At 53.3% G+C, this 23705-nt stretch overlaps 2 protein-coding genes across 4 annotated transcripts; one reads left to right on the forward strand and one right to left on the reverse strand.

The window, feature by feature from the left end:
- The first annotated feature begins 1 nt into the window (after position 1).
- Positions 2 to 17779, forward strand: LOC141584626 (uncharacterized). The gene is made up of 4 exons (XM_074399786.1): positions 2 to 301; positions 3342 to 3425; positions 4798 to 4884; positions 17025 to 17779. The coding sequence occupies exons 1-4, from the start codon at positions 254 to 256 to the stop codon at positions 17478 to 17480; spliced, it is 675 nt and encodes a 224-aa protein (XP_074255887.1). The 5' UTR covers positions 2 to 253; the 3' UTR covers positions 17481 to 17779.
- On the reverse strand, positions 12454 to 18200 carry CCDC74B (coiled-coil domain containing 74B). 3 transcript variants are annotated; one of them, XM_039479960.2, is made up of 8 exons: positions 17836 to 18200; positions 16813 to 16857; positions 15680 to 15739; positions 14384 to 14534; positions 13426 to 13615; positions 13258 to 13337; positions 13126 to 13182; positions 12454 to 12948 (listed from the first exon to the last, which is right to left on the reverse strand). In XM_039479960.2, exons 1-8 carry the CDS (start codon positions 18092 to 18094, stop codon positions 12810 to 12812), a joined length of 981 nt encoding a protein of 326 aa, XP_039335894.2. In that variant the 5' UTR covers positions 18095 to 18200; the 3' UTR covers positions 12454 to 12809. The 3 variants fall into 3 exon arrangements, with proteins under 3 accessions (XP_039335894.2, XP_074255878.1, XP_074255879.1); XM_074399777.1 differs by lacking the exon at positions 16813 to 16857 and having other exon boundaries at positions 12460 to 12948; XM_074399778.1 differs by lacking the exons at positions 15680 to 15739; positions 16813 to 16857 and having other exon boundaries at positions 12460 to 12948.
- Positions 18201 to 23705: the final 5505 nt, after the last annotated feature.

Consider the following 23705-nt stretch of genomic DNA (forward strand, 5'->3'; position numbering starts at 1 on the left):
ACATTTATCTGCGGTGGCGGCATGGCTGCTTCCAACTCTGTGGCGGGCAATGCTGTGGGTCCCGCGGGTGAGTGGCGCGGGACGCGCGCGTGAAACGGTCCGATGCCCCAGCGGCTTCCCGGAGTCCCTGGGGAGGCCGTCTCCGTTCCTCCGCGAGCCCCAGGACTCGGGCCGGCCCCCGCTGCTCTGCCCAGGCCGGGCGGGCTGGGGAGGCGAGGGCCCCGGCTGAGTCTTCCTGCCACCCTCCTGGGCCATGCCGTTGTGCCGCCTTCCAGCGCGGTTCCTACACTGTCTCGGTAATGTACGAGAGACACTGCTTGTTGAAGGTTAATGTTCGTTGCAGGAATTGAGGGAAGGAGAGCTTTGTGTTGAAGTTGAGCCTTGGTCTCAGCAGGCGGTGTGGGAGGAAGAGCCGGATGTGGGTCTCTGCTCGATCCTTACTCTGTGTCCTCGACATCTCCGAGCCTGGGTTTCCTCAGCTGTAATAGGGTTCCGATGCCCAATTGGCAGGAGAGTTGGGCACAACAGGCGGGGTCATGCCGCTGAGGAAGGTCTTGGCAGCGACAGAATTTGCTTGGAGCGATTGGCGTTGCCTAAGGGCTGTCACACTGAGAAAAATAAAACCCCAAACGGGGTCCGAAGCAGCTCTTGGAGAAAGTAGGTGTTGAAGAGGCGAGATGAAGCAGCCGCTAAGTGCAGGGCGCTCAAAGACCTTGATGAGGGAGGGGACCATGGCAGAATGAGAGAACCAGAGTGTGCAAGGCATCTCTTGGAATTCCCGGGTTTGAATTTCCTCTCTTGGAAATTTCCTGGAAGTTCCTCTGGGTCTCACTCTTTCAGTTCCTGCCCATGAAAGCTTCTGAGCAGAGATGCTTTCACGTCATCACCTCTAAAACTCTGTGTTTATCCAACAGTCCACCGTTTTGTAATGTGATGATCATTTTGGAGTAGTGCACAGTGTTTTCCTGACCAAGTGCCTTAGGACTGAGACTTTTAAGTTTTCTTTAACACTGAAATTGATAGCTAGGTTAAGAATTGAAAAAACCTGTACTTTGGGAGGCTAAGGTGGTGGATCACTTGAGGCCAGGAATTTGAGACCAACCTGGCCAGCATAAGGAAACCTGTCTCTACTAAAAGTAGGAAAGTCAGCCAGCCATTTTTTGTCTTGAGGTTACTCAATCTCAAGGCAAAAAATTCTCGTGGCTCAGCCTCCTGAGTACCTAGGACTACAGGCACCTGCCACCACACCTGGATAATATTTGTATTTTTAGTAGAGATGGGGATTTGCCATGTTAGCCAGGCTGGTCTTGAACTCCTGGCCTCAAGCGATCCACCTGCTACAGCCACCCAAAGTGCTGGGGTTACAGGCGTGAGCCACTGCCACCAGCCTTTGATCCTAGTTTTCTGATGACTCATTCAAAGGCTCCCTTGGCAGAGCTTGCTCTTCTCCATGCATTGCATAGTGCACAGGTCATATGCAGGAATTTTGCCCTGTCTCGGAGAGTTTTGCGAAGCCATCTTTGTATTGGAATCTTGGTTCTGCCACTTACCAGCTGGGTGGGAGTAAGTGACTTTTCCCATTTCTGCCTCTCTTTCCTTGTCTTTACTGACATGCACTCATAGTACATCTGTACACATAGGGTTGTTGTGAAGATGGTTTTTCTATTCTTGTATAACAAACTTAGCAGCTTAAACCAACACTGGTTTGTTATCTCATAGTTACATATGCATAAGTCCAGGCAGGCTCAGCTGTGTATCACAAGACTGAATTTGAGGTGTTGGCAGCTTTGCTCTTATCTGGAGCAAAGAAGCTGCTTCCAGGTTTATTTAGGTTGAGGGCAGAATCCAGTTCCTTGGAGTTGTAGAACTGAGGTCTCTGTTTTCTTGCTGGCTGTCAGCTGGGGACTACTCTCTAACTTAAGGTCCACTAACTAGGACTCTAATTGTATCTGCAGAATGCCATCATAGCAATACCTAGATGAGTATTTGATTGAACAGCCACGGGTCAGGAATCTTGCGGCTATCTTTAGAATTCTGCCTGCCACTGAGGATGAAATGAGGAGATATACAGAGAGCCTTTAGAGCGAGTCCTGGTGTATAACAAATGCTGTACAAGCATTGCCAAAGATTTAGTACCACAAACTTGGCTCTGAAATTGGCCACTATGGGCTGCATGAGAACAGGGTTTGTTTGTTTGTTTTTAAGCATAGCCCCGGGAGGAACCTGGGGCTTCAAGTGCATTCCAAGTATCGATGATCAATTCTTTTTTTTTTTTTTTTTGAAATGGAGTCTTCCTTCAGCCACCCAGGCCGGAGTGTAGTAGTTCAATCTTGGCTCACTGCAACCACCATCTCCTGGATGAATTCAAGGAATTCTCCTGTCTCAGCCTCCCAAGTAGCTGGGATTATACCTACCCGCCGTCAAGCCTGGCTAATTTTTGTATGTTAGTAGAGACAGGGTTTCACCATGTTGGCTAGGGTGTTCTTGAACTCCTGACCTCAGGTGATCCACCTGCCTGGGCCTCCTAAAGTGCTAGAATTACAGGCATGAGTCACTGTGCCTGGCCAAGAACAGTGTTTCTATAAAACCTCGGAATTGCTGGCTGGGTGTGGTGGCTCACACTTGTAATCCCAGGACTTTGGGAGGCTGAGGCATATAGATGGCCTGAGTCCAGGAGTTCAAGAGCAATCTGAACAACATGATGAAACCCCATCTTTACAGAAAGTACAAAAATTATCTGGGCTTTGTGGTGTGTGCCTGTAGTCCTAGCTACTTGGGAGGCTGATGCAGGAAGATCACTTGAGCCCAGGAGTTTGAGGTTGTAGTGGGCTATGATCACACCACTGCACTCCAGCCTGAGCAACAAAGCAAGACCCTGTCTCAAATAAATAAATAAATAAGAAAGACATGAGAATTGGTAATGTAATGTGTGTGTCGCATTAGACAGATGTTTTCCTGGGCATTGTGAAACTATGTAATATTTTGTTAGGGCCAGGTGCAGTGGCTCACACCTGTAACCTGAACATTTAGGAGGTCAACACAGGAGGATCCTTGGAGGCTAGGACTTGAAACTAGCCTGGGCAACATAGCGAGACCCTGTCTCGACAAAAAAACAAAAAGGAAAATTAGCCAGGCGTGGTGGTGCGTACCTGTAGTCCCAGCTACTCAGGAGGCTGAGGTGGGAGGATTACTTGAACCCAGCAGTTTGAGATTGCAATAAGCTATGATTGTGCTGCCGCATTTTGCTTGGGCAACAAAATGAGACCCTGTCTCTAAAAAAATAAAATGGAAAGATTCTGCTGTGTTGCAGATGTTGAGATTTCATCTTTGGTTTTCCACAGTGGTTTGTTAAGAAGGCCATTTTCGACGCTCCATTGGAGGCTGCTATGGCATTCCCTCACCTGCAGCAGCCCAGCTTTCTACTGGTAAGCATCAACTGCTTGCATGAGTGTCAGTGTGGCCATAGTTCTGTAGCCGTGGGACTTGAGTGCTCTTCCCACTGATTTGAAGAGCTCTGTAGTGGTAGTTTTTTAGTGGCATGTGATATCAACAATGCCAGACTCCTTAAGCTTGACTGTGCCTCCTTAATGCTAAAGAACCTTGGAGTTACTCAACCTCCAGACAAGTTTATTCAAATGCTACTTCTCTACTTCCCAAGTGTATGAGGAGGAAGAGGAGCAAGTGAGAAGGATGTATATCAGACTGTGCATGACCTGGAAATTCTTGAATAGATATGAAGCATTCTGATAACCATAACTGTCATCAGTGAAAAGTGGAGACAGTTGTGCTGGGGGCCGCTAGGTTTGCACTTTAAGTATTAAACATGATGCTGAGAACTGGGTGCAATGGCTTATGCCTGGAGTTTCAGCTACTGAGGAGACTGAGGCAGGAGGATGACTTGAGACCAGTCTGGGCAACATAGTAAAGACTCAAAAGGAAGAAAAAATTGATAGTGAGAACTCACTGAGAAGTGAAAAGTTAGGTATGAGGTAAGTATTGGTGATGGAAGTTCCTAATTTTAGTTCTTAGGAGGCGTTTTTGTGAACATTTATGTGGAAGGACATTCTTCCTTAGTGCACCCCACTGAAGCCAAAAGGCCTGGCCCATGGCCAGACAGCTCAGGTCTCCATCTCTGTCTCAAGCCCTGTGAAGTCCACCCTCATACGGAGGTAGACAAGGCCTTAGATATCCTTTGGCAAAGCTCTCTACCTTGAAATTCTAGCAGTTTCTCCTGATCTTAATCCATTTGCACAGATGCCCCTTTTCTCCTTGTAGTCAGGGTGCTTTCCTCACATCCCATGACTGTGGGTAGATCTCATTAGTCCTTGTCCTGAGTCTTTTCTGGCCCCTCCATTGCCTTCGTGATTAGTGTCTACTTGGCTGAATCCGTCTATATTTGCCAGCCCTGTGTTTTAAGGTCAGTTGTTTAGTGGGTTCACTGTTTACTGAGTAAAGCACAGCTTAAGAGCTTCTGCCATAGCCCTGATGTTGTTGGGCATTCTTCTTGATGGTCACAACAGTGTAATCACTGTGGTCCATCAGGCGGGAAATTTCCATTTGATGCATACAGACATAGCAAGCCTGAGAGTTCCTGGTACAGAGAGCACAGAACCACAGCTTCTCCTACTAGCATTCTTTGGGCCACTGACACACATGAGGGTCTGGGGAATGTGGCCAGTGGTTATTTGTCTGACTCACAACCTATTGCTTGGATTTCTGTTTGACTCAATACAGAGTATCACTAAAAGCTGCATAGTGAATGCTCTCATGATTTTTTTGCTTTGTTCTGTCTTCTAGGCTAGCCTGAAAGCTGACTCTATGAATAAGCCCTTTCCACAGAGGTGCCAAGACTTGGTTAAAGTCATTGAGGATTTTCCAGCAAAGGTATAGCTTTGCTAATATCTCTTTTTGCAGCATGTCTTATACATTCCTTGAAGGACTTTACTGTAATTCCTATTTCTGCACCCCTCCCAACCCCCCCCGCCCCCTGACACCCGACCCTGATCGCCGCCTGGCACAGAGGCATTATCGTGACCATTATGTTTATGGACACATTTAAACATGTGAACTTGTAGATCAGGGATTCTCAACCACAGGTGCTCTGACCCTCAGGGGACATTTGTCAATGTCAGAGACATTTTTGGTTTTCACATCTGGGGGTGGATGGGGAGTGTATGCTACTGGCATCTAGGAAGGAGAGGTCAGGAATGCTGGAAACAAGGCTGGGCGTGGTGGCTCAAGCCTGTAATCCCAGCACTTTGGGAGGCCGAGGCGGGTGGATCACGAGGTCAAGAGATCGAGACCATCCTGGTCAACATGGTGAAACCCCGTCTCTACTAAAAATACAAAAATTAGCTGGGCATGGTGGTGTGTGCCTGTAATCCCGGCTACTCAGGAGGCTGAGGCAGGAGAATTGCCTGAACCCAGGAGGCGGAGGTTGCGGTGAGCTGAGATGGCGCCATTGCACTCCAGCCTGGGTAACAAGAGCAGAACTCCGTCTGAAAAAAAAAAAAGAAAGAAAAGAAAAGAAAAAACTTTATAACTGTTAGCAGTCACACACACGCTCCCCTTTCCTTCAATCCTCAGCCAGCACTTACATTTTTCACTGCCGTGGATTTGCCTATTCTGAATTTTCCATATAAATGCAATTGTATAATACATGTTTTTATTTTACAACTGGCTTATTTCACTTAGCATAATGCTTTCAGGGTTCCAGATCTGTGAATCATGCTTGGTATGTACTGTATTCCTTTTGATAGTCAAATACTCTCTTTCTGGATGGCCGTGCCACATTTTTTTTCTAGCATTCATTAGTTGCTGGACATTTGCATTGTTTCTACTTTTTGCTTATTATGAATAAGCAGAAAAATAGTTGATGTGTAAGTTTTTGTGTGGACTGTGTTTTTATTTCTCTTCAGTATTTACCTAGGAGTAGTGTTACCGGGTCACATGGGATCTTTGTATTTAACCTTTTGAGGAATTGCCACATGTTCCCCAAATCAACTGCACTATTTTAAATTCTTACCAGGAGTTTAAACGAGGTTCCAGTTTTCTCCTCATCCTCTCCAGTGCTTGTTACTGTTTAACTGTAGCCATTGAATCGGGTATGAAGAGGTGTCTCATTGTTTTGATTTGCATTTGCCTAGTGACTAATGAATGATGTTGTGCAGCTTTTCATGTGCTTTTTGGCCATTTGTATATCTTCTTAGAAGTAAAGTCTATTCAGATCCTTTGTCCATTTTAAAATTGTGTTGTTACTCTTTTTACTGTTGGGTTGTAATAGTTCTTTATGCATTTGGATGTAAGTCTCTTATTAGATATACAATTTGCAAATATTTGGGGGAAAGTTTTTTTTAATTGAGACAGAGTTGCTCTGTTGTCCAGGCTGGAGTGGAATGATGCCATGTCAGCTCATTGCAACCTCTGTCTTCCAGGTTCAAGTGATTATCCTGCCTCAGCCTCCTGAGTAACAGGGACTACAGGTACGTGCCACCTCGCCCAGCTGATTTTTTTTTTTAGTAGAGACAGGGTTTCACCATGTTAGCCAGGATGGCCTCAATCTCCTGAACTCGTGATTCTCCACCCTGGCCTCCCAAAATCCTGGGATTACAGGTGTGAGCCACGGTGCTCTGCCTGTGTTGTTGTTGTTGTTTTTAAATGAAGCCAAGCCCAGCTTGTGTTTCTTGAAAGGATCTAGGTCTTTTCAGTGTAAAATAGTTAGCTTGGCTGGGCATGGTGGCTCACACCTGTAATCCCAGCACTGGGAGGCTGAGACAGGAGGATCACCTGAGGTCAGGAGTTCAAGATCAGCATATTCAACATGGTGAAACCCCATATCTACTAAAACTACAAAAATTAGCTGAGCATGGAGTGCACCTATAATCCCAGCTACTCAGGAGGCTGAGGCAGAAGAATTGCTTACACCCAGGAGGCGGAGGTTGCAGTAAGCTGAGATCGTGCCACTGCACTCTAGCCTGGGTGACAGACCAAGGCTCAGTCTCAAAACAAAACAAAAAAGCAAAGGAAAAATGCAGTTCCTCAGTCACACCAAATACATTTTAAGCCCCCATCTACCCACAGGGAATCTAGTGGCTGCTGCAGTGGCCAGCACAGACTCCAGGAGTGGCACTGGGCCATGCTGTTGTAGAGTGCTGTGTAGAGTGTGTCATTTATTACACACGTCTCCCTTCTAGATAGAGGTAGACTTCTGTGTACATTGTGCTTTTTAGGGATATGAATTTCTGGCTTCCCTTTATCGTATGAAATTTGGAATTACTCCATGGCATAGTCATTTGTTAACAAATAGTTACCACATGCATTCTGTGTGCCAGGCACTGTTCTGAGATTCTGAGAAGAAAATGATGCCAAAGTTATCCAATCATACAGGCTTTCCATTTTAGTGGGTTTGTTGTGAAGGCTTCGAGTTTGCTAAAAGAACTTGACAATTCAGTTTCTGCTGTAGGGGAAATGCCTCTATAATCCTAGCAGACAGTGGTCCCTGCCCATCCCTGAACACCCAGGTGTAGGCACTGCCACCACCCTGGCTTGTGTAGCCCCTGCAGCTCTGTCCTACAGAGGAAGAAGTGGAGGCTGAACCAGGATGGCCTTCGGTCCATGTGGCCCCAGGCCTGGTGCCACACACTGCACACTGCAACACCGGCAGTGAGTGGCCTGGGTCCCTATTCAGGGCGTGTTCAGCTGTTGCCCCTCCTGCATACTAACCCCCTGGGTCACCCCAGAGGTGGCTTTTACGTAGTTACTGACTGGAACTTGCATTCTTTGTCAGGGACCTCCCTTTTGGTAGTTGCTGGATTGCAGGGGTAGAAGCGCTTGTAATCTGCTGGTAGAAAGGCTTTGGTGAAAGAGCTCTCCAGAGGATCAGAAGTAGGAGGCGAGGAAGTAGGTTGTGTGGCCGTGGTGGAAAAAAGGCCAGCGTGGACAGAGGCCAGGGTGCAGTTCCCCAGGATGCTGGTGTCTCCTTGACCAGGCCCCTTTGGGTTCCCTGAGCTCTGTCTGCTGGAACCGCTTCTCCTCCTTTCCCATAGTCTCCGGCTCAGTATCCACTGGCTTCACAGAGTTAAGGCTGGATGTTGTATATGGGAGAATGACTAGTAGCAGCATGTAGAACTGATTTTTATCAACACAAAAAGTCCCCCCCACCCCCAATGTTTTCAGTGTGTGATATGCACCAGACCTCAAGCTAAGCTCTTTATGTGCAGAGGCTCACTGCTTCTCACTGCAGCAGGTCATAGTTTGAGCATTTAGCCTTTTACAGACAGAGAGTGCCCACCCCAGGGAGCCACCAAGTCAAGATCCAGGGCTCAGATGAAACCCTTGCACCTTGGCCTCTCAGCAGGATTCTTCTGACCTTGCTGACCTCAGCAAGAATCACCATGAGCCATTTTGCTCCACTCAGCTGAGTGGTGAGGCTGGGGATTTGGACTGGGGCCTCTGATCCAGCAGTGCTGAAAGTGCCCTGCCGTGGTCACACCCTGTGCCTGAGCCCCCCACCCCCAGTCTCCCATGGCTCAGGAGCAGCCTGCACCCAGCATCCATGCAGAACCAGCAGGCACCCCCATATAACAGCCAGGATAGAAACAGCATTTCATTCCAGGAGCTTGGTCTGGGTGGTGCTGAGAAAAAAGGCAGTGCCACCTCGCCGTCCGCTGCCTGGTGGGGTGGTGAGGCGGGCAGTGTTCTGTTTGCTTGTGGGCTGTAGACCTGGTGCCCAATTTGTGGAGCTGAGAAAGCAGCAATTCTATTCCAGTACCCACAGCACTGTGGCGGCGCTTTGGAGTGGTGTGAGCCATGGCCCCAGATGGGCTTTCGTGTGCAGAGTGCCCAGGAGAAGCGCTGAGTTGATCTACATCAGTGGACAGTCTGGGAGCCAGGGGAGGGTAAGCCCGGCTCCTAGGAAACAGGCTGTGGGAATGCTTGGCGTGCGGGGGTTGACAAAGGCATGGAAATGCCACCATGGGCTCTTGGGGACCTCTAAAGCTAGCAGGGCCTGTAGGGTGCCCCCTATGTAGCAAGGGGCCGGGACTTCATGTCATTGTCACCAGCACTGCGTGAGGTAGCTCTCTCTGCTGAGAGTCAGGACAGAGAGAGGACAGACGCCCAGCGCCAATAGGCAGCTGTCCTCCCATTGGAGCTGCCATCTGTGCTCCGCCCCAGGAAGGGGTGGCTGTTTCGCACATTCTTGTCTGGGTGGTATGGTGTCATCCCTCAGAGTTCACGATGAAGACAGTGGTGCCCCTGGTGCAGACACTGGGGTGGTTTGTGTCATGCCCAGCAAGGCCTGGGAGTAGAGAAGCAGCCTCACTCCGCAGACAGACAGGGCCTCAGCGGACTCAGGTGCACACCTGTGTGGCTGAACCAGGCTCGGGGCCAGGTGCCTTTGACACTGAGTAGCTCACCTATCCTAGGGGTGCTGGTGTGGGCCAATGCAAGTGCCACCACGGGTATGTGTGTGGCTCCCGGGGCCACCTTGCCCCAACTAAGCAGGTCCAGGTAGGACACCAGGCTGGAACCCAAGTTCCTGGTAAACCTGAATCCTCTCACTGCAGCAACAATGGCACTGTCCACCTGATCTGCAAGCTGGGCAAGTGTCCAGGAGGGCCAGAGCAATCCCTGACCGCAGCCGCAGGGCTGTGCCGTCCAAGCTGGAGGGCACAGTGCCCAGAACCCACCCCGTGTTCACACCTCAGAGGGCTGTCTGCTCTGTCCTTAGATACACTGGGCTCAGAACAGCCTGGCCATGCATCTGGCCATGCTTCTGCCCCCACTTCCAGAGCCCGTGCACCCTCACCTCCCCAACACAGGTGCAGCTCTGCTCGCCTGGGGCCCTAGGGAGGTGGGCAGCAGGCCGTCTGGCACCCGTCGGTGCAGGGTGCTCTAGGCTTCAGGTTTGGAATCCAAGAGTCAGATTCCCAGGCTTTGCCACAAGCGTCACCAGAACCTTCCGGGGTGTGAAGAGTTGTGTTCTGGAGCAGGGCTGTGAGGCAGGGCAGGCCAGGGCTTGTCCAGGTTACAGGTACAGGCTTCTGTGTTGCAGATGACAAGGACCTCCTGAGTGTGCCACCGCTGGAGTGCAGTGTGCCTGCCGACTACCCTGCCCAGAGCCCACTGTGGATTGACCAACAGTGGCAGTACGATGGGCAGACCCAGAGGAGCTGTCTGGGGGCCCAGGACAGGCAGGGGTCATTCTGAAAAGCAGGCTTCCAGTGCAGCAGGGACTGTGTGTGTGTGCTGTGGCCCCTCCCCAGCTCAGGCCCCACCATTCTCAGATAGGAGCAGATTGTCCAGTGGTCACCTGAGGCGGGGTGGGGCGAGGGTCTCTGCTGTTTTCTGTGCCCCTTTGCCCCTTCATCTCGTGTCAGGTCAGCTGTCCAGGGTGGCTTTGTTCAGTGGGTGAGGGGTGAGTAAGCCTACAGCTCAAGGACAGACCCCTGCTCTTCCCAGAGGCCACTAGGGAGCTCAGTGGAGCTGACAGATCCCACCAGTAGCTTGGGTGCACAGGGCCCCGTCTGGGTGATAATGCCTCCAGAGAGAGCCACATTGACAGGGATCAGTCTCCCTAAGCCCAGAGCTGGCACGCAGCAGAGGCAGGGCTGGGTCCCCAAGGTTGTCAGAGGCAAAGCCCTGGGCTCCAGACCCCGTTCAGATTCAGTTCTTCACTGGCGATGAGGCTCTGGGTGGACAGCCCGATGGCCGGGTGGGCAGCGTGTAGGGCAAAACCCCCTGGTGCTTTGGCCTATCCTGGGGCTGCCCCTTCCCAGAGCACTGCCAGGTGTGCAGGGCATGAGCGAAGCACCAGCTGCCTCAGGCTCATGCCTGCTGCTGTGTTGCAAACACCAACCCCTTCCTCCGATGGGGTCGCCATGGTGTGATCTCCAGGCTGCCTCAGCTCCCAAACACTGGGTCACTGCCTTGCTCAACCCTGGGCTCAGAGCATCCACCAGGCCTGCTGTTCAGCTGCCTAGCCAGGACTGTAGGGATGGCCCGCAGCCTCCTTGGGGCCAAGGACACACGCCTCCTGTCAGACACTTCTAGGTGTTGGCTTCCTTAGAGAGCCTGGAGTTAGGTTAGCTGTCCTGCTTTTCTCCTCTGCCTTGGGGATCTGCCAGACGAAATCCCACACTTGTACAGAACTGGGACGGGCGCAGTGGAACAGGCTGCTTGTGGGGTGTTGGCCATCTTCTTACAGAAGGCCCTCCATGGCAGATCACGAGGTCGGAAGTTCAAGACCAGCCCGACCACCTTGGTGAGACCCTGTCTCTACTAAAAATATTAAAATTAGCCAGGCGTGGTGGAGTGTGCCTATAATCCCAGCTACTCAGGAGACTGAGGCAGGACAATCACTTGGGAGGTAGAGGTTGTAGTGAATGAGATTGCACCATTGCACGCCAGCCTGGGCAGCAGAGGGAGACTTGGTCTCAAAAAAAAAAAAAAAAAAGGCCCTCCATGTGGCTTCCTCCAGGAATCCAGGCAAGGCCCCCCAGCCATGATTCACCGGCTGCTCTCAGTGCAGCCCGTCCAGGGCCTGGGTCCGTCTCAGCAGCATGCGGGCGCACTCAGGGTGTTGCTAGAGCGTGTTGCGTGTGCCATGTCCTCACTGTGAAGGATGAAGAGCGAGGCCCTCACGACCCGCATCCTCAGAGCACCACACACTATGCCACCCAGAGAGGGTGGGTGGGGCCCTGCAGTGAACGCCTCCTTGTGTTGCCAGCCACTGTGGGTACTGGCCAGCAGCCCTCTGGTGATGAGAGGTCTCCCTTTTTATGCACAATGCCCTGTCCTCTGTGATTGTTGTAATAAACACTATTCCTGGGTCTGTCAGGACTTATCACTGTGTCCCCCTCCCATGAAGCTGGCCCTGCTGTCCTGTCAGGATGTGGTCAGCCTTGGGGCCGGCATTGTCCGGTCTGGCCTTGGGCACCCCAGATCTCAGCTGTCCTTGCCTGACACACCATCCTGTTCCTTGGCCTGGTTCATCCCCCAGCTTCCTGGCAAAGTTCCTCCTCCCTGAAGCAGGAGAAGGCTGAGATGAATGCCAAGGAAGTGGAGCCATGGGCCTGGGAAAATGGCACTGCCAGGTGAGGGTGGGCACTGAGCTGTCCACCCCACCCCTGAGTGGATGTGGCTGTGCTGTAGTGGGAGGGGTGGCACAGGTGTGGCCACAGCACTTTGGAGATAACCCTTCAAGGAGGAAAGCAAGCCTGGTCGGACCCCGTCAGCGGTGCAGTGTCAGGGCAGGAGGGGACAGCATCTTGCCCCCATGAGGGTGCGGTCTGGGCAGGAGTCCCAGAGCGGTCATGTGTTTGGAAGGCAGCTGTGTGCCAGCCAGGGGACAGGAAAGCCCTCCCGCCTCCAGGGAGGTGTGTGCAGCTCTGCCAGTGCCTCTCTCCCAGGGCCATTGCCAGGTCCCGGGATGAGCAAGACTGGGCAGCCCAGGCAGGTCCTGTAGACAGCAGCGGCTGGGCTTGGGGCCAGGGACGGGGACTGGGAAGGGATGCCTGGTAGCCAGTGAGGAACCAGGTACACAACTTGGAAAGAAATGCTTTATTTTTAGTTTCAATGGGTAGGGCAATACCTACTTCATCAGGTGCTTTTATGTAAATACCAAATAGCAAAATAACAGCTAGAAAATAAATGGTTTGTCAGTTTGGAGATCAAGTACTTTATCTATCAAGTGTCATCTATCCTGGAATTCAGCTGGGCTTAAGAGTAGTAAAGTATTGGGAAATGCTATAGAAAGCCAGTCTCCATCTGCAGGGTGGTGGGCCTGGCACTGACCGAATGTGGGCGGCTCAAAGCACGGAGCGGTGCAGGCGCCGTTTCTGCATTGCCTGTAGCCTCTTCTGCCGTTCAGCAAAGTTGTTCTTCAGGGTGTGCTTCAGTGCAGGCAGGATGGCACGCTCCGCTACAGGCATGGGGCTCAGCAGCAGGCTGGGGTGGGTAGAGGGACTGTCTCCGTGAGCATCCCCGGAGAGGAGTGTGCTGGGGGTGGGGCCCAGTGAAGCCTCAGCATGCTCTGCTACTGCCCCGCTGCCCTCCCTTCTCCACGCCTTCCCTCGGGCTCAGGCTGCAGGGCTGCCCCACTGTCCCCATGCCTGCAGGACTCACCATTTCTTGGGGAGGCTCTTGGTGGAGATCTTGGGGAACTGCATGGCTTCCTGGTCCCTGGGTGAAGGAGGAGTCAGCAGTGAGCCCCAGACAGGCACCCGGGGATGAGGTAGGGGTGCACCTGACACTCACCTGGGAGAGCTAGATCCAGCCTCCTCTGGGACCACCTGGGGCCTCTGGCTCCCTTCCAGGAGGGACTTGAGGTGCTGCAGCTAAAAGGCAGGGGCAGGGGTAGGGGTATGGTGGGACCCGCGGCGGTGCCAGACTGCCCAGGGCCAACCCCACCATGCAGGGCCTCACCTCTTGGGCCTGCAGGAGGTTGGCATTCCACAGCTGGCGGATGAGCACTTCGCACTGCTGAAGTGTGGTGGGCTTTCGCAGGTGAGGGGGCAGAGTCATCGGGGGGTACACCCCCATCATCTGCCTGCCCTGGTATTGGCTGCCCCCTGCACAGGCAGCCCCTGCGTGAGAGGCCTCTGCCTTCTCGTCTCTGAAACAGTCATTGCAGCAGCCAGAGGTGACCTGCCCAGGTGCATCTAACCACACTCCCAGCATACCTCCCCAGGCAGCACCCAGGCCAGTGTGGGGAAGAGGGCCTGCCTCCCTTCTCCCACTGACCAGGGTGCTCTGGGCACCAGGTGAGAGTCTCTGGGACTGAGACCTGCCCCTTCCTCCCTCTGAAGGTGCCCTAGGGTCATATGTGCTTCAGTGGGTGCCCAGCTAGCTGCCAGGCTGTCCTTGGTTGTGACCCAGTGGGGCTTCTTGCTCCAGGCCTGGTCTCAGGGGACATGCAGAGATGCAGGAGCCTGCCATGCATGCTGCTTGCACTGCTGAAAGTGTGTGCTCACAGCATCCCAGGACAGTGCCGAAAACTCAGGGACCACCAGAGCCTGGCCCGGCTCTGTCCCACTGGCCTAGTACCCTCCAAAGGCAGGCTGTGGCCAGGGCAGCAGGCAGTGACCAGCTCTGGGAACACAAGTCACTTTTCTTGGTAAGAATATTTGTTTTCTTTTGTTTGAGAAAGTGGTTGAGGGCTGCTGCTGGCCCCTCTTATGGGCTCAGGTCAGTGGGATTACTCTGCAGGATCCCCAGGAGAGGGAGGAAGACAGCGCCCCCCGATAGGCAGAGCGTGGCCATCATTGGGTTTCACGAGCCCTGGAGACTGGCCCCTGGAGCAAGGGCAGAGCAGTTGGCTGACTGCAGAGCATGAGCTTAGTAAATGTAGTCCTGGGCCCCTCAGGGAGCAGGCAAGCCTTACTTGGCCTGCCCTTGCACCCCAGGAACCTTGTCCAGCGTGCTGTGGTGAAGTAGGGGCTCCTCTTCCAGGTCCACTTTCTGGGGGACATCAGCTTTCAAGTCTTGCTTCTTGAAGGAGCTGGGCTGGGGCCTGGCCTTGCCTTGAGAGTTGGCTGCAAGTCAGACCCGATAGGGCCAGTCACTGCAGGCACTCACAGCGGCTGCTCATGCCTTCCAGGGTGAGCTGCATGCACCCAGGAAGCCCCGCCCCTGCCTCAGGCTCCTCCTCTGTAAAGGGAAGCCTAAGGAGGGTTCTGGGAGAAATAAATGAGGTTCTGAGGGTGAAGCCCATGGGTGCTGCCTGTGAACACTCTGGAACAATCAAAAGCGGAAGCTGGGCCGGGCGCGGTGGCTCAAGCCTGTAATCCCAGCACTTTGGGAGGCCGAGGCGGGTGGATCACAAGGTCAAGAGATCGAGACCATCTTGGTCAACATGGTGAAACCCCGTCTCTACTAAAAATACAAAAAAAATAGCTGGGCACGGTGGTGCGTGCCTGTAATCCCAGCTACTCAGGAGGCTGAGGCAGGAGAATTGCCTGAACCCAGGAGGCGGAGGTTGCGGTGAGCCAAGATCGCGCCATTGCACTCCAGCCTGGGTAACAAGAGCGAAACTCCGTCTCAAAAAAAAAAAAAAAAAAAAAAGCGGAAGCTGGCTCCATTCTGGGTAAAAGAAAACCACAGGAGAGGCTGAGGACCAGGCTGCACGGGTTTCCCCTTCAAGGACAAGGCCCATTACACACCTGGACCCATCACAGGAATGGCAGGAGCTAGGGCTGGGGCTGAGGAAGATGCCCGGCCTCCAGTGGAGGCAGAGTGGGAAGAAGAGGCTCTGCTCCCTGCTTACTCTGCAGGTGCCATGAGCTCAGGGCTCGGTGGGCAGTGCCATCCTTCCTGTGTTCTGCTGGCTTCTGGCGGGGACATGAGCCAAGCAGGGCTTCTGCAGGGCAGCCAGGGCACATCCTTTTCCCGAGAAGGCCACCCAGGGAGGCCCTCCTGACCACTTGCTGCCCCTGCCTGGGGTGGCTTCTGTGAGGTCTCACTGCCCTCTATGGCCCCAGTCCTGCCTACCCCACCAGTCCCCTCCTGGTGGTTTCAGCTTGCAGGGCTCCCTTCAGCTGCCCCTTCACCCCCAAATCCTTGAGCTTGGCCCAGCGGAGGGCTTTCAGCTCCCTGGTCAGCACCCCTAGGGGCTATCCAGGCTGGGGTCCACGTGGGGCACTCACCCCTGTGAGCACATGGAGGATGCTAGCCTGCTCACCTGGCACCGTGGAATTTGACATGGACTTGACAGACTGGAAGCTTGACATGGAGAGGCTGCCTGCGGGAGAGTGCACAGGGTCGGCACTGCCGCCTGCAAGATGCCCATGCTCGCCTCCTGGCCTGTGTGTCAGTGAGGAGCCCTTCCTCAGCCCGGCAGGGCTGTGTCCTCCCTGCTATACCCACACTCCGTTGACTCAACCCCAGACCCAGCAAGCACCCGCTGGAAAGGTGGTTTCCTGAAGGGCCATCTGGAAAGCAGAAGGGTTTGGGACACATGGAACAGCAGGTCCCGAGGGAGAGCATGGCCTCTTTTTGTATCCCATTAGTGTCCCCAGCACTGCATGACTGGTACTGCCAACTGGGCCACACTTTGCCCAGACCAGCTCACTGGAGTTGCCACAGCGGCTAGGGAAAGGCCCTCACTCAACCCCATTCTCCATGTCTCCCCAGAAGGGAGCCCTGGGCACTGTCCCAGCTGGGATGTTCCCAGACTGGTGCCATTCACCAGTCAGATGTCCTCCTGATGTCAGCCCCCGCCCCAAAGGTAATGAAGAGTGAGCTCGAGACCTCAACCCAGAATCCTGGGCTGGGTGGGGGCCACCATTGGGATGAGGAAGTGCCTTGGGCAAGTGGCAAGGAAGCAGGACTCTGCTTCGTCCCCTCATCGCCATGGTTGCTGCCCAGATGGCAGGAAGGGATCCCTGGATGGTGTGTGCCCAGAGCCCCTCCCCCAGGACGTCAGGACTCAGAGCCACTGTGCTGGAAATCCTGGGCCTGGCGACAGCAGCAATCTGGGGCAAAGACCTAGCAGGGCACAGGCTGCCCCAGGGGTCCCCTCCCATTCCAGGAACTCTGTTCAGAGGAGGGAGGGTCTGGGAAGCACCCTGGGCCACCTCCCCACTGCACTGACCTCAGGACCTCGACTCACTGAGAGCAGCACGTGCTGCGCTTGGCTGTGTAACATCACCCAGCCATGGCTAGGGGCAGCGGCATCTGTCCAGGTTCCCCAGAACCTGTCCCCACTGGGTTGGCATACAGGGGCCAGTGCAGCCAGGTGGGCAAGGACAGTCTGGAGGGGCTTCCCTGGGGGGCAGGAGCCTCCCCTCAGGCACTGAAGGGCCCAAGTCTCACCTTTCTTCTGTAACTTCTGATTCATTATGAGCTTGTAATGGAGCTCTGAAAGCAAGCACATGCTCTCCTCAGCACTTATGAAGCCACAGCCATTCCGGGAGAAGAAGCGTGGCCTGTCCTCTCCCCCTGCTGAGCCCTAGAGTCCTTGCTCCCCGCTGGTTGGCTGGGCCTTGCCCCAAGGCAGGCCAGGAATGCCCCTGCCTGTTCCCTAGGCCGAGTCCACTGGGCACATCAGCCTCATCCTCCCATCTGAGATGACTGCAGGGCATCCACGCTGCCAGGGAGGGCCTGGGATCCAGGGTACAGAGGTGAGCTCCGGAACCCCTGGCGTGGATGAGCAAATGCGGTGTCATGATTCCGTGGGTGTCAGGGACTGGGGCGAGGCTCAGAAGGGGGATCCTGACATAACAGACACCAGGAGTTGTAAGGCAACAGCAGGGAGTGGGGCAGGAGAGGAGGCCGCAGGCACTGGTGCCCTTGCTGGAGCGCTCCTGAAGCAGGAGCCAGGAGCGGAGCCGGCAGCGGCCCACATCCTGGTGGGCCCTCTTTCTGCTCGGGCGGGCCATGGGGGTGAGGAGCTGCTAAGGGTGCAGTTGGGAAGGCCCAGCCGGAAACAGCGTGGGCACAGGCCAAGCAGGGGTATGCCTGCCCCGACCCTGTGTGTTTAGCTGGAGGACATTCACTGCACTGCGCGCTGGCGCTTGGGCATGCTTCCCCTCTACAAAGTTTTTAACAGAGGTGTGCCTGACCCTGGTGGAGAGGAAAGGGCTGGCGGGGTCAGCGTCTGAAATGTAGCGGCCCCACGAGGATGGCAGACAGGGAGGGCACTGCCCGGGGGGGTCACGCAAGTCTCCGTCCGGGGGCAGGGGACAGCTCAGCGTGGCAGCACGCAGCGTGGGCTTGCTGCCCTGTGTCTCCCCAGGCGTGTGCTGGAGTTCGTGGCTGTGTTTCTGTGCTGCGGGAGCCGCAGTGTTGAGGGCGCCTGGGGAGGCAGGGCCGGCCTAGGGCCCCGCGCCGGCTCACCCTTGTTCTCCCGCTTCAGGTGCTCGATCTCCTCGTGGAGCTTGACCAGCGTCTCCGAGTGCTGCTGCTGCAGGAACTGAAGGCTCTTCTCCAGGACCAGGACCCGCTTCTGCGGGTCGCTCTGCACGAGCTGCGGGCTCGGCGGCCCCAGGGACTGGACGCCCACAGCGGGGCGCTGGCGCCGGCGCCATGTAACCCGGGAGCCTGGGGTCGGCGAGCTGGGAGGCCGCGACCCGGCCGCCACCCCCGCACCAATCATATTGCCATCCCCACGTACCCTGCCGCTGCCACTGACCCCCGGCTCAACTGCCAGGCGGCCTGGGCCTGGCGCCCCGTCACCATGGAAACGGGCGCCACCGAGGGGGCGGGGCGGGCGGCGGGGGCGGAGCCTGTGGCTGGCTCTTCCGGAGTGAAGAGGGATTTAAAGGCATCCAGGGCCGGGAGCGGTGTCTCAGGCCTGGCATCGCAGCTCTTTGGGAGGCCGACGCGGGGATCACTTGAGGTCAGGAGTTCGTGACCAGCCTGACCAACTTGGCAAAACGCTGTCTCTACTAAAAATACAAAAGTTAGCTGGGTGTTTTGGCGTGCGCCTGTGATCTCAGCTACCCGGGAGGCTGAGGCAGAAGAATAGCTTGAACTGGGAGGCAGAGGTTGCAGGGAGCCGAGATCGCACCGTTGCACTCCAGCCTGGACGACAGAGCGAGACTAAAAATAATAATAGTAATAATAAAAGGCATCCAGGCATCCTCTCCAGCCTAGGCAACATAGTGAGACCTCGTCTCTATAAAAATTAAAAGAAAGGCCAGACATGGATGGCTAGCGCCTGTGCAACTACTCGGGTGGCTGAGGTGGGAGGATCACTTGAGGTCAGGAGCTCCAGACCAGCCTGGCCAACATGGTGAAACCCCATCTCTACTAAAAAATACAAAAATTCTCTAGTGTAGTGGCATGTACATGTAATTCCAGTTACTTGGGAGGCTGAGATGGGAGGATCTCTTAAACCTAGGAGGCGGAGGTTGCAGTGAACCAAGATCATACCACTGCCCTTAAGCCTGGGTGACAGAGCAAGACTCCATCTTAAAAAGAAAGAAAAGAAGGCTGGGCGCGGTGGCTCACGCCTGTAATCCCAGCACTTTGGGAGGCCCAGGCGGGTGGATCACGAGGTCAAGAGATCGAGACCATCCTGGTCACCATGGTGAAACCCCGTCTCTACTAAAAATACAAAAAATTAGTTGGACATGGTGGCGCGTGTTTGTAGTCCCAGCTACTCAGGAGGCTGAGGCAGGAGAATTGCCTGAACCCAGGAGGCAGACGTTGCGGTGAGCCGAGATCGCGCCATTGCACTCCAGCCTGGGTAACAAGAGCGAAACTCTGTCTCAAAAAAAAAAAAGAAAGAAAGAAAGAAAAGAAAAGGAAAATGTGAGAAGTTGCCTGGGCACAGTGGCTCACACCTCTAATCCCAACACTTTAGGAGGCCAAGGTGGGCAAATCATTTGAGGTCAGGAGTTCGAGACCAGCCTAGGCAACATGGTGAAAACCCATCTCTACTAAAAATACAAAACTTAGCCAGGTGTGTTGGTGGGTGCTTGTAATCCCAGCTCTCAGAAGGCTGAGGCCAAAGAGTCGCTTCAACCCAGGAGGTAAAGGTTGCAGTAAGCTGAGATCCTACCACTGCACTCCATCTCGAGCAACAGAGTGCGACTCCATCTCAAAACAAAACAAAACAAAAAAAAAAACAAAAAATAAAACTAAAAATAAAATGTAAGAAGTCAAAAAAACAACAGAAACGAAAAGTCAGATGCATGGCTCATACCTGTAATCCCAACACTTTGAGAGGCCAAAGCAGGAGGACTGCTTGAGCTCAAGAGTTGAAGACCAGCCTGGGCAATATAGCGAGACCCTGTCTCTACAAAAAACTAAAGTTGCCAGCATGGTGGTACACACCTGCAGCTACTCAGGAGGCTGAGACTGCAGCGAGCCATGATTGCACCACTGCACTCCAGCCTGGGTAACAGAGAGAGACCCTGTCCCAAAAAAAAGAAAAAAACAAGGAAAATGAATAGGAAATTTGGATCTTAAAAAAGGGAAGTGCATTAGAGAAGGAATAAATTAAGATAAAATATAATCTTGTACTGTTCTTACTTTTAAAGGATGACAGATTGTTCAGAATAATTATAGCAACATGTATTCAGTAATTATGGCTTATGGATAGCTGGAATGAACAGCAGCAATGTTATTGCTGGGAGGAAGGATCTCCTAAGAGTAGAGAGAAAGTCGCCCAGGCTGGAGTGCAGTGGCAAGATGATAGCTCACTTGCAGCCTGGAACTCTTGGGCTCACGCCATCTTCCTGCCTCAGCTTCCCTAGTAACTGGGATTACAGGCACACACCACTATGCCTGGCTAATTTTTTTTTTTTTTTTTTTTTTTTTTTTTTTTTTTTTGTCTTGTTATGTTGCCCAGGCTGGTCTCAAACTCCTGGGCTCAAGCAATCCTTCTGCCTCAGCCTCCCAAAGTATTGAAATTCTAGGTATGAGCTTTTGTGCCTGGCATATGGTTGCTTTTGAATATTCTAGTCCTAAATATCTGGCTCCCAAGAAGAGAGAAAAATGAAGGCAGGAGGAGGTGCTGATCTATAAAAACCTCCTGGAAGGTGTGTCCCCAGGGAGGGGGTGAGGGCTGAGGACGGAGGTTGCAAACATGGCAGTGGAGATCTGCACTTCACATTCAGAAGCAGCCATCACGGATCAGAGAACAGGTCCCCAGTATTTGGAGGAAAGGCTCTTAATTGCCCACTCTGGTTCCAGCAAGCTATAGGGAAGCTACTCGAGAAATGTATGCATGGCTGCTTTCAACACCGATTTAAATGCTGATTTCCTCTGAAAACACCCTCATTGACACACCCAGACATAATGTGTAACCAGATATGTGTGCATCCAGTGGCCCAGACAAGTTGACATATAGAATTAACCATCACAAGTCCACCCCTTGTCAACCTGGCACCCATACACATCTCCTTAAACCATACTTAACTTCCCAATAAACACAATTAACAAAGCCATAGTGTTAGCACTGGCAGGTGTCCAAGTGCAGTGAATCTGGATGGGTCTGCAGCAACTTCAATTCTTGGTTCCTCAGAAGAAGGAATTTGACTGAGAGGCATAAATCAGAAAAAGAGACCAAAGCAAGTTTCAGAGCAGGAGTGGAGGTTTATTTAAAAGGCTTTAAAACAAGAAAGAAAGGAAAGTATGCTTGGAAGAGACCTAAGCAGGCACATGAAGGTCAAGTGACTTGTTTAACCTTGATCCTAAAACTTTCTAGACTAGCCCCTTTTCCATGATCCTTCCCTTAGGGTGGGCTGCCCACATGCACAGTGCCCTCCTCATCCTTGGGAGGGGAGCATACGAAGCGTGTTTAGGAAACTGTATGCATGCCCATCTGAGGTTTTCCGGTGGGGTGTCCATAGCAGGTCATACTCTGCCACTTTGTCTCTTCAGTGCACACGTCCTGAAGTTGCTTCTCCCTGAAATCTGCATTTAGTTAACACTTTAGTGAAACAGGTGTGGCCCATCAGGAAATGGCCTCTCCCTGGTGCCAGCTGCCAATGTGTCACTTTTATTATTTTTTTCCTTTTTTTTGAGGAGTCTCACTCTCACCCAAGCTGGAGTGCAGTGGTGGCATCTTGGCTCACTGCAACCTCTGCATCCCAGGTTCAAGTGATTCTCCTGCCTAAGCCTCACAAATAACTGGGATTAGAGGCATGTGCCACCACACTGGCTAATTTGTATATTTTTAATAGAGATGGGATTTCACCGTGTTGGCCAGGCTGGTCTCAACCTCCTGACATCAAGTGATCCTCCTGCCTCAGCCTTCTAAAGTGTTGAGATTACAGGCATGAGCCACTGCACCTGGCCAAAAGGAGGAATTCTTGATTGGGAAACAATTTGATCTATTTTGGCCCCTTGCCACTTAAGAAAATTATGCAAGAATTCTGGTGTTGGAAGTCAAGGGAAGCTAGCTTAATTTTTACAGTGAGTCCTCTCTCCAGTGTGGTGGCTCGCACCTGCAACCTCAGCACTTCAGGACGCAGAGGCAGGTGGATCACTTGAGCTCACGAGTTCAAGACCAGCCTGGCAACATAGTGAGACCCCTGTCTCCACAAAAAAATTTAAAAAATGGCAGGGTGTGGTGGCGCGTGGCTGTAGTCCTGGCTACTTGGGATGCTGAGGAGGGAGGATTGCTTAAGCCCAGGAGTTAGAGGCTGCAGTGAGCCATGATGATGCAGTGTACTCCAGCATGGACAACATAGCAAGACCTTGTCTCAGAAAAATATGGAATCCTCTTTCATTTATATTGGAAACGTCAGGGTTGTTAGTGAGAGCTGGCTTTTAGGGGATCTTGCTCTTGGATGTCCAAGGGGAAAGGTATAGATTTCTCCTGATTGCACAGGGCCTCTGCTTGTGGGTTGCCTGCACAAGATGACCAGAATCTGAGTCACACTGGATCATGGGGGCACTGGTACATCCTAGAGGTAGCAGGTGTTGGTCATGAAAGAAAGTGGGCCATGAATGGGCTCCAGGGAATAGCAGTGCCTGGGGAACATGGAGGGGGATTCGGAGGTGCAGGCGGCAAGGGTGGTATCAGGCGAGCCTGAAGCTCCACTGCCAGAGGCTACAGGCCATGTGGTCTGAGAAGCATCTGGATTTGGCCTGTTAGCAGGGAAACGTGACCCAATGGCAAAAAGTCAAGGGCATCCTAGTGCTTGAAGAGGCAGTGGCAGCGGTTGGGATAAACCACTCTGGAGGCATCCTGGGGTGGAGAGATGAGGATGTAGGAGCTCCTGCCTCCAGCCTGGCCTCCACCCTAGATGCTCCTCCCAGAGCTTCCACCTCCTGTGCCCCAGACAGAACTGCTTCCCCCGAGTTGCTCCAACTCCAGGCCTTCCCCAGAAGTGCCCCCCGCAACCAAGTGCCTCCTGGCCACCGACCGCCCCCTGCATTTTGCTTCCGATTTCGTCCCAGCAATCCCATTTTCTCTGCAGTGAGAGCTCTTGGCAAAATTTAAATCCCATTTTGTTGGTGAGGTCATCCCCTACCTGGAATCGGCTGGAACCCAGCTGCCCGCTGCTGCCCTCGCTCCCCAGGCAGGAGCCACTGAGCGCCAGATGCCCTTGCAGCCATCACTGTCCAGGTCTCAGACACCAAGACCCTGCCCACTTACTCAGCTTTGCTGTTCTTGGTTCTCAGCACGTTTTGTCTGCCCCGGCTCCTGGCCAGACAGTTCAGCCCCCAGCCACTCCCTCCATCCTTGGAGCTTCTGGAAGCCACAGACATGGCGGCATATGTTCCAGGTGGTCAGCTTTTGAGACGGGGTTTCACTCTGTCACCCAGGCTACAGTGCAGTGGTGTGATGATGGCTCACTACAGCCTTGACCTCCTGGGCCCTAGTGATCCTCCCACCTCAGCCTCCCAAAAGTAGCTGGGACCACAAATGTGAGCCACCATGCCTAACTTTTTGAGTATTTTGTAGAGACAGGGTCTTGCTATGTTGCCCAGGCTGGGCTTAAACTCCTGGGCTCAAGTTACCTTCCCTGCCTTGGTCTCCCAAAGTGCTGGGATTACAGGTGTGAGTCACTGGGCCTAGCCCCAGCGGGCCTTTCCTAAGGCCAACGTTGATGCTGAGCAGAAGGCAAAATTCACATGGCTCAGACCCAGCAGGGACTTTGTCACAGGTACTTCAGTATTAACATGCACCTTGGTTTTGCTGCTGTCGAGTCTACTGTGTCCCTGAACAAGGAAAGCAAAGGAGCCAGAGGCCTAGGCCTGTGGACACTGGGGAGAGGGGCCGACAGGGTGCCGGATGGCTATTTCTG

Source organism: Saimiri boliviensis, chromosome 5 (genome assembly GCF_048565385.1).
Source record: "Saimiri boliviensis isolate mSaiBol1 chromosome 5, mSaiBol1.pri, whole genome shotgun sequence".
NCBI classification, from domain to species: domain Eukaryota; kingdom Metazoa; phylum Chordata; class Mammalia; order Primates; family Cebidae; genus Saimiri; species Saimiri boliviensis.

Excerpts from the sequence above, each read along its gene's own strand:
- LOC141584626 (XM_074399786.1), top strand. The coding sequence starts at position 254 with ATGCCGTTGTGCCGCCTTCCAGCGCGGTTCCTACACTGTCTCGGTAAT. Across the intron at positions 302-3,341 it reads TCCTACACTGTCTCGGTAAT|TGGTTTGTTAAGAAGGCCAT; the intron begins GTACGAGAGACA and ends GGTTTTCCACAG. Across the intron at positions 3,426-4,797 it reads AGCAGCCCAGCTTTCTACTG|GCTAGCCTGAAAGCTGACTC; the intron begins GTAAGCATCAAC and ends TCTGTCTTCTAG.
- CCDC74B (XM_039479960.2), bottom strand. The coding sequence starts at position 18,094 with ATGATTGGTGCGGGGGTGGCGGCCGGGTCGCGGCCTCCCAGCTCGCCG. Across the intron at positions 16,858-17,835 it reads CCTGAAGCGGGAGAACAAGG|AGCTCCATTACAAGCTCATA; the intron begins GTGAGCCGGCGC and ends GCTTGCTTTCAG. Across the intron at positions 13,616-14,383 it reads GGGGTGCAAGGGCAGGCCAA|AGACGAGAAGGCAGAGGCCT; the intron begins GTAAGGCTTGCC and ends TGACTGTTTCAG.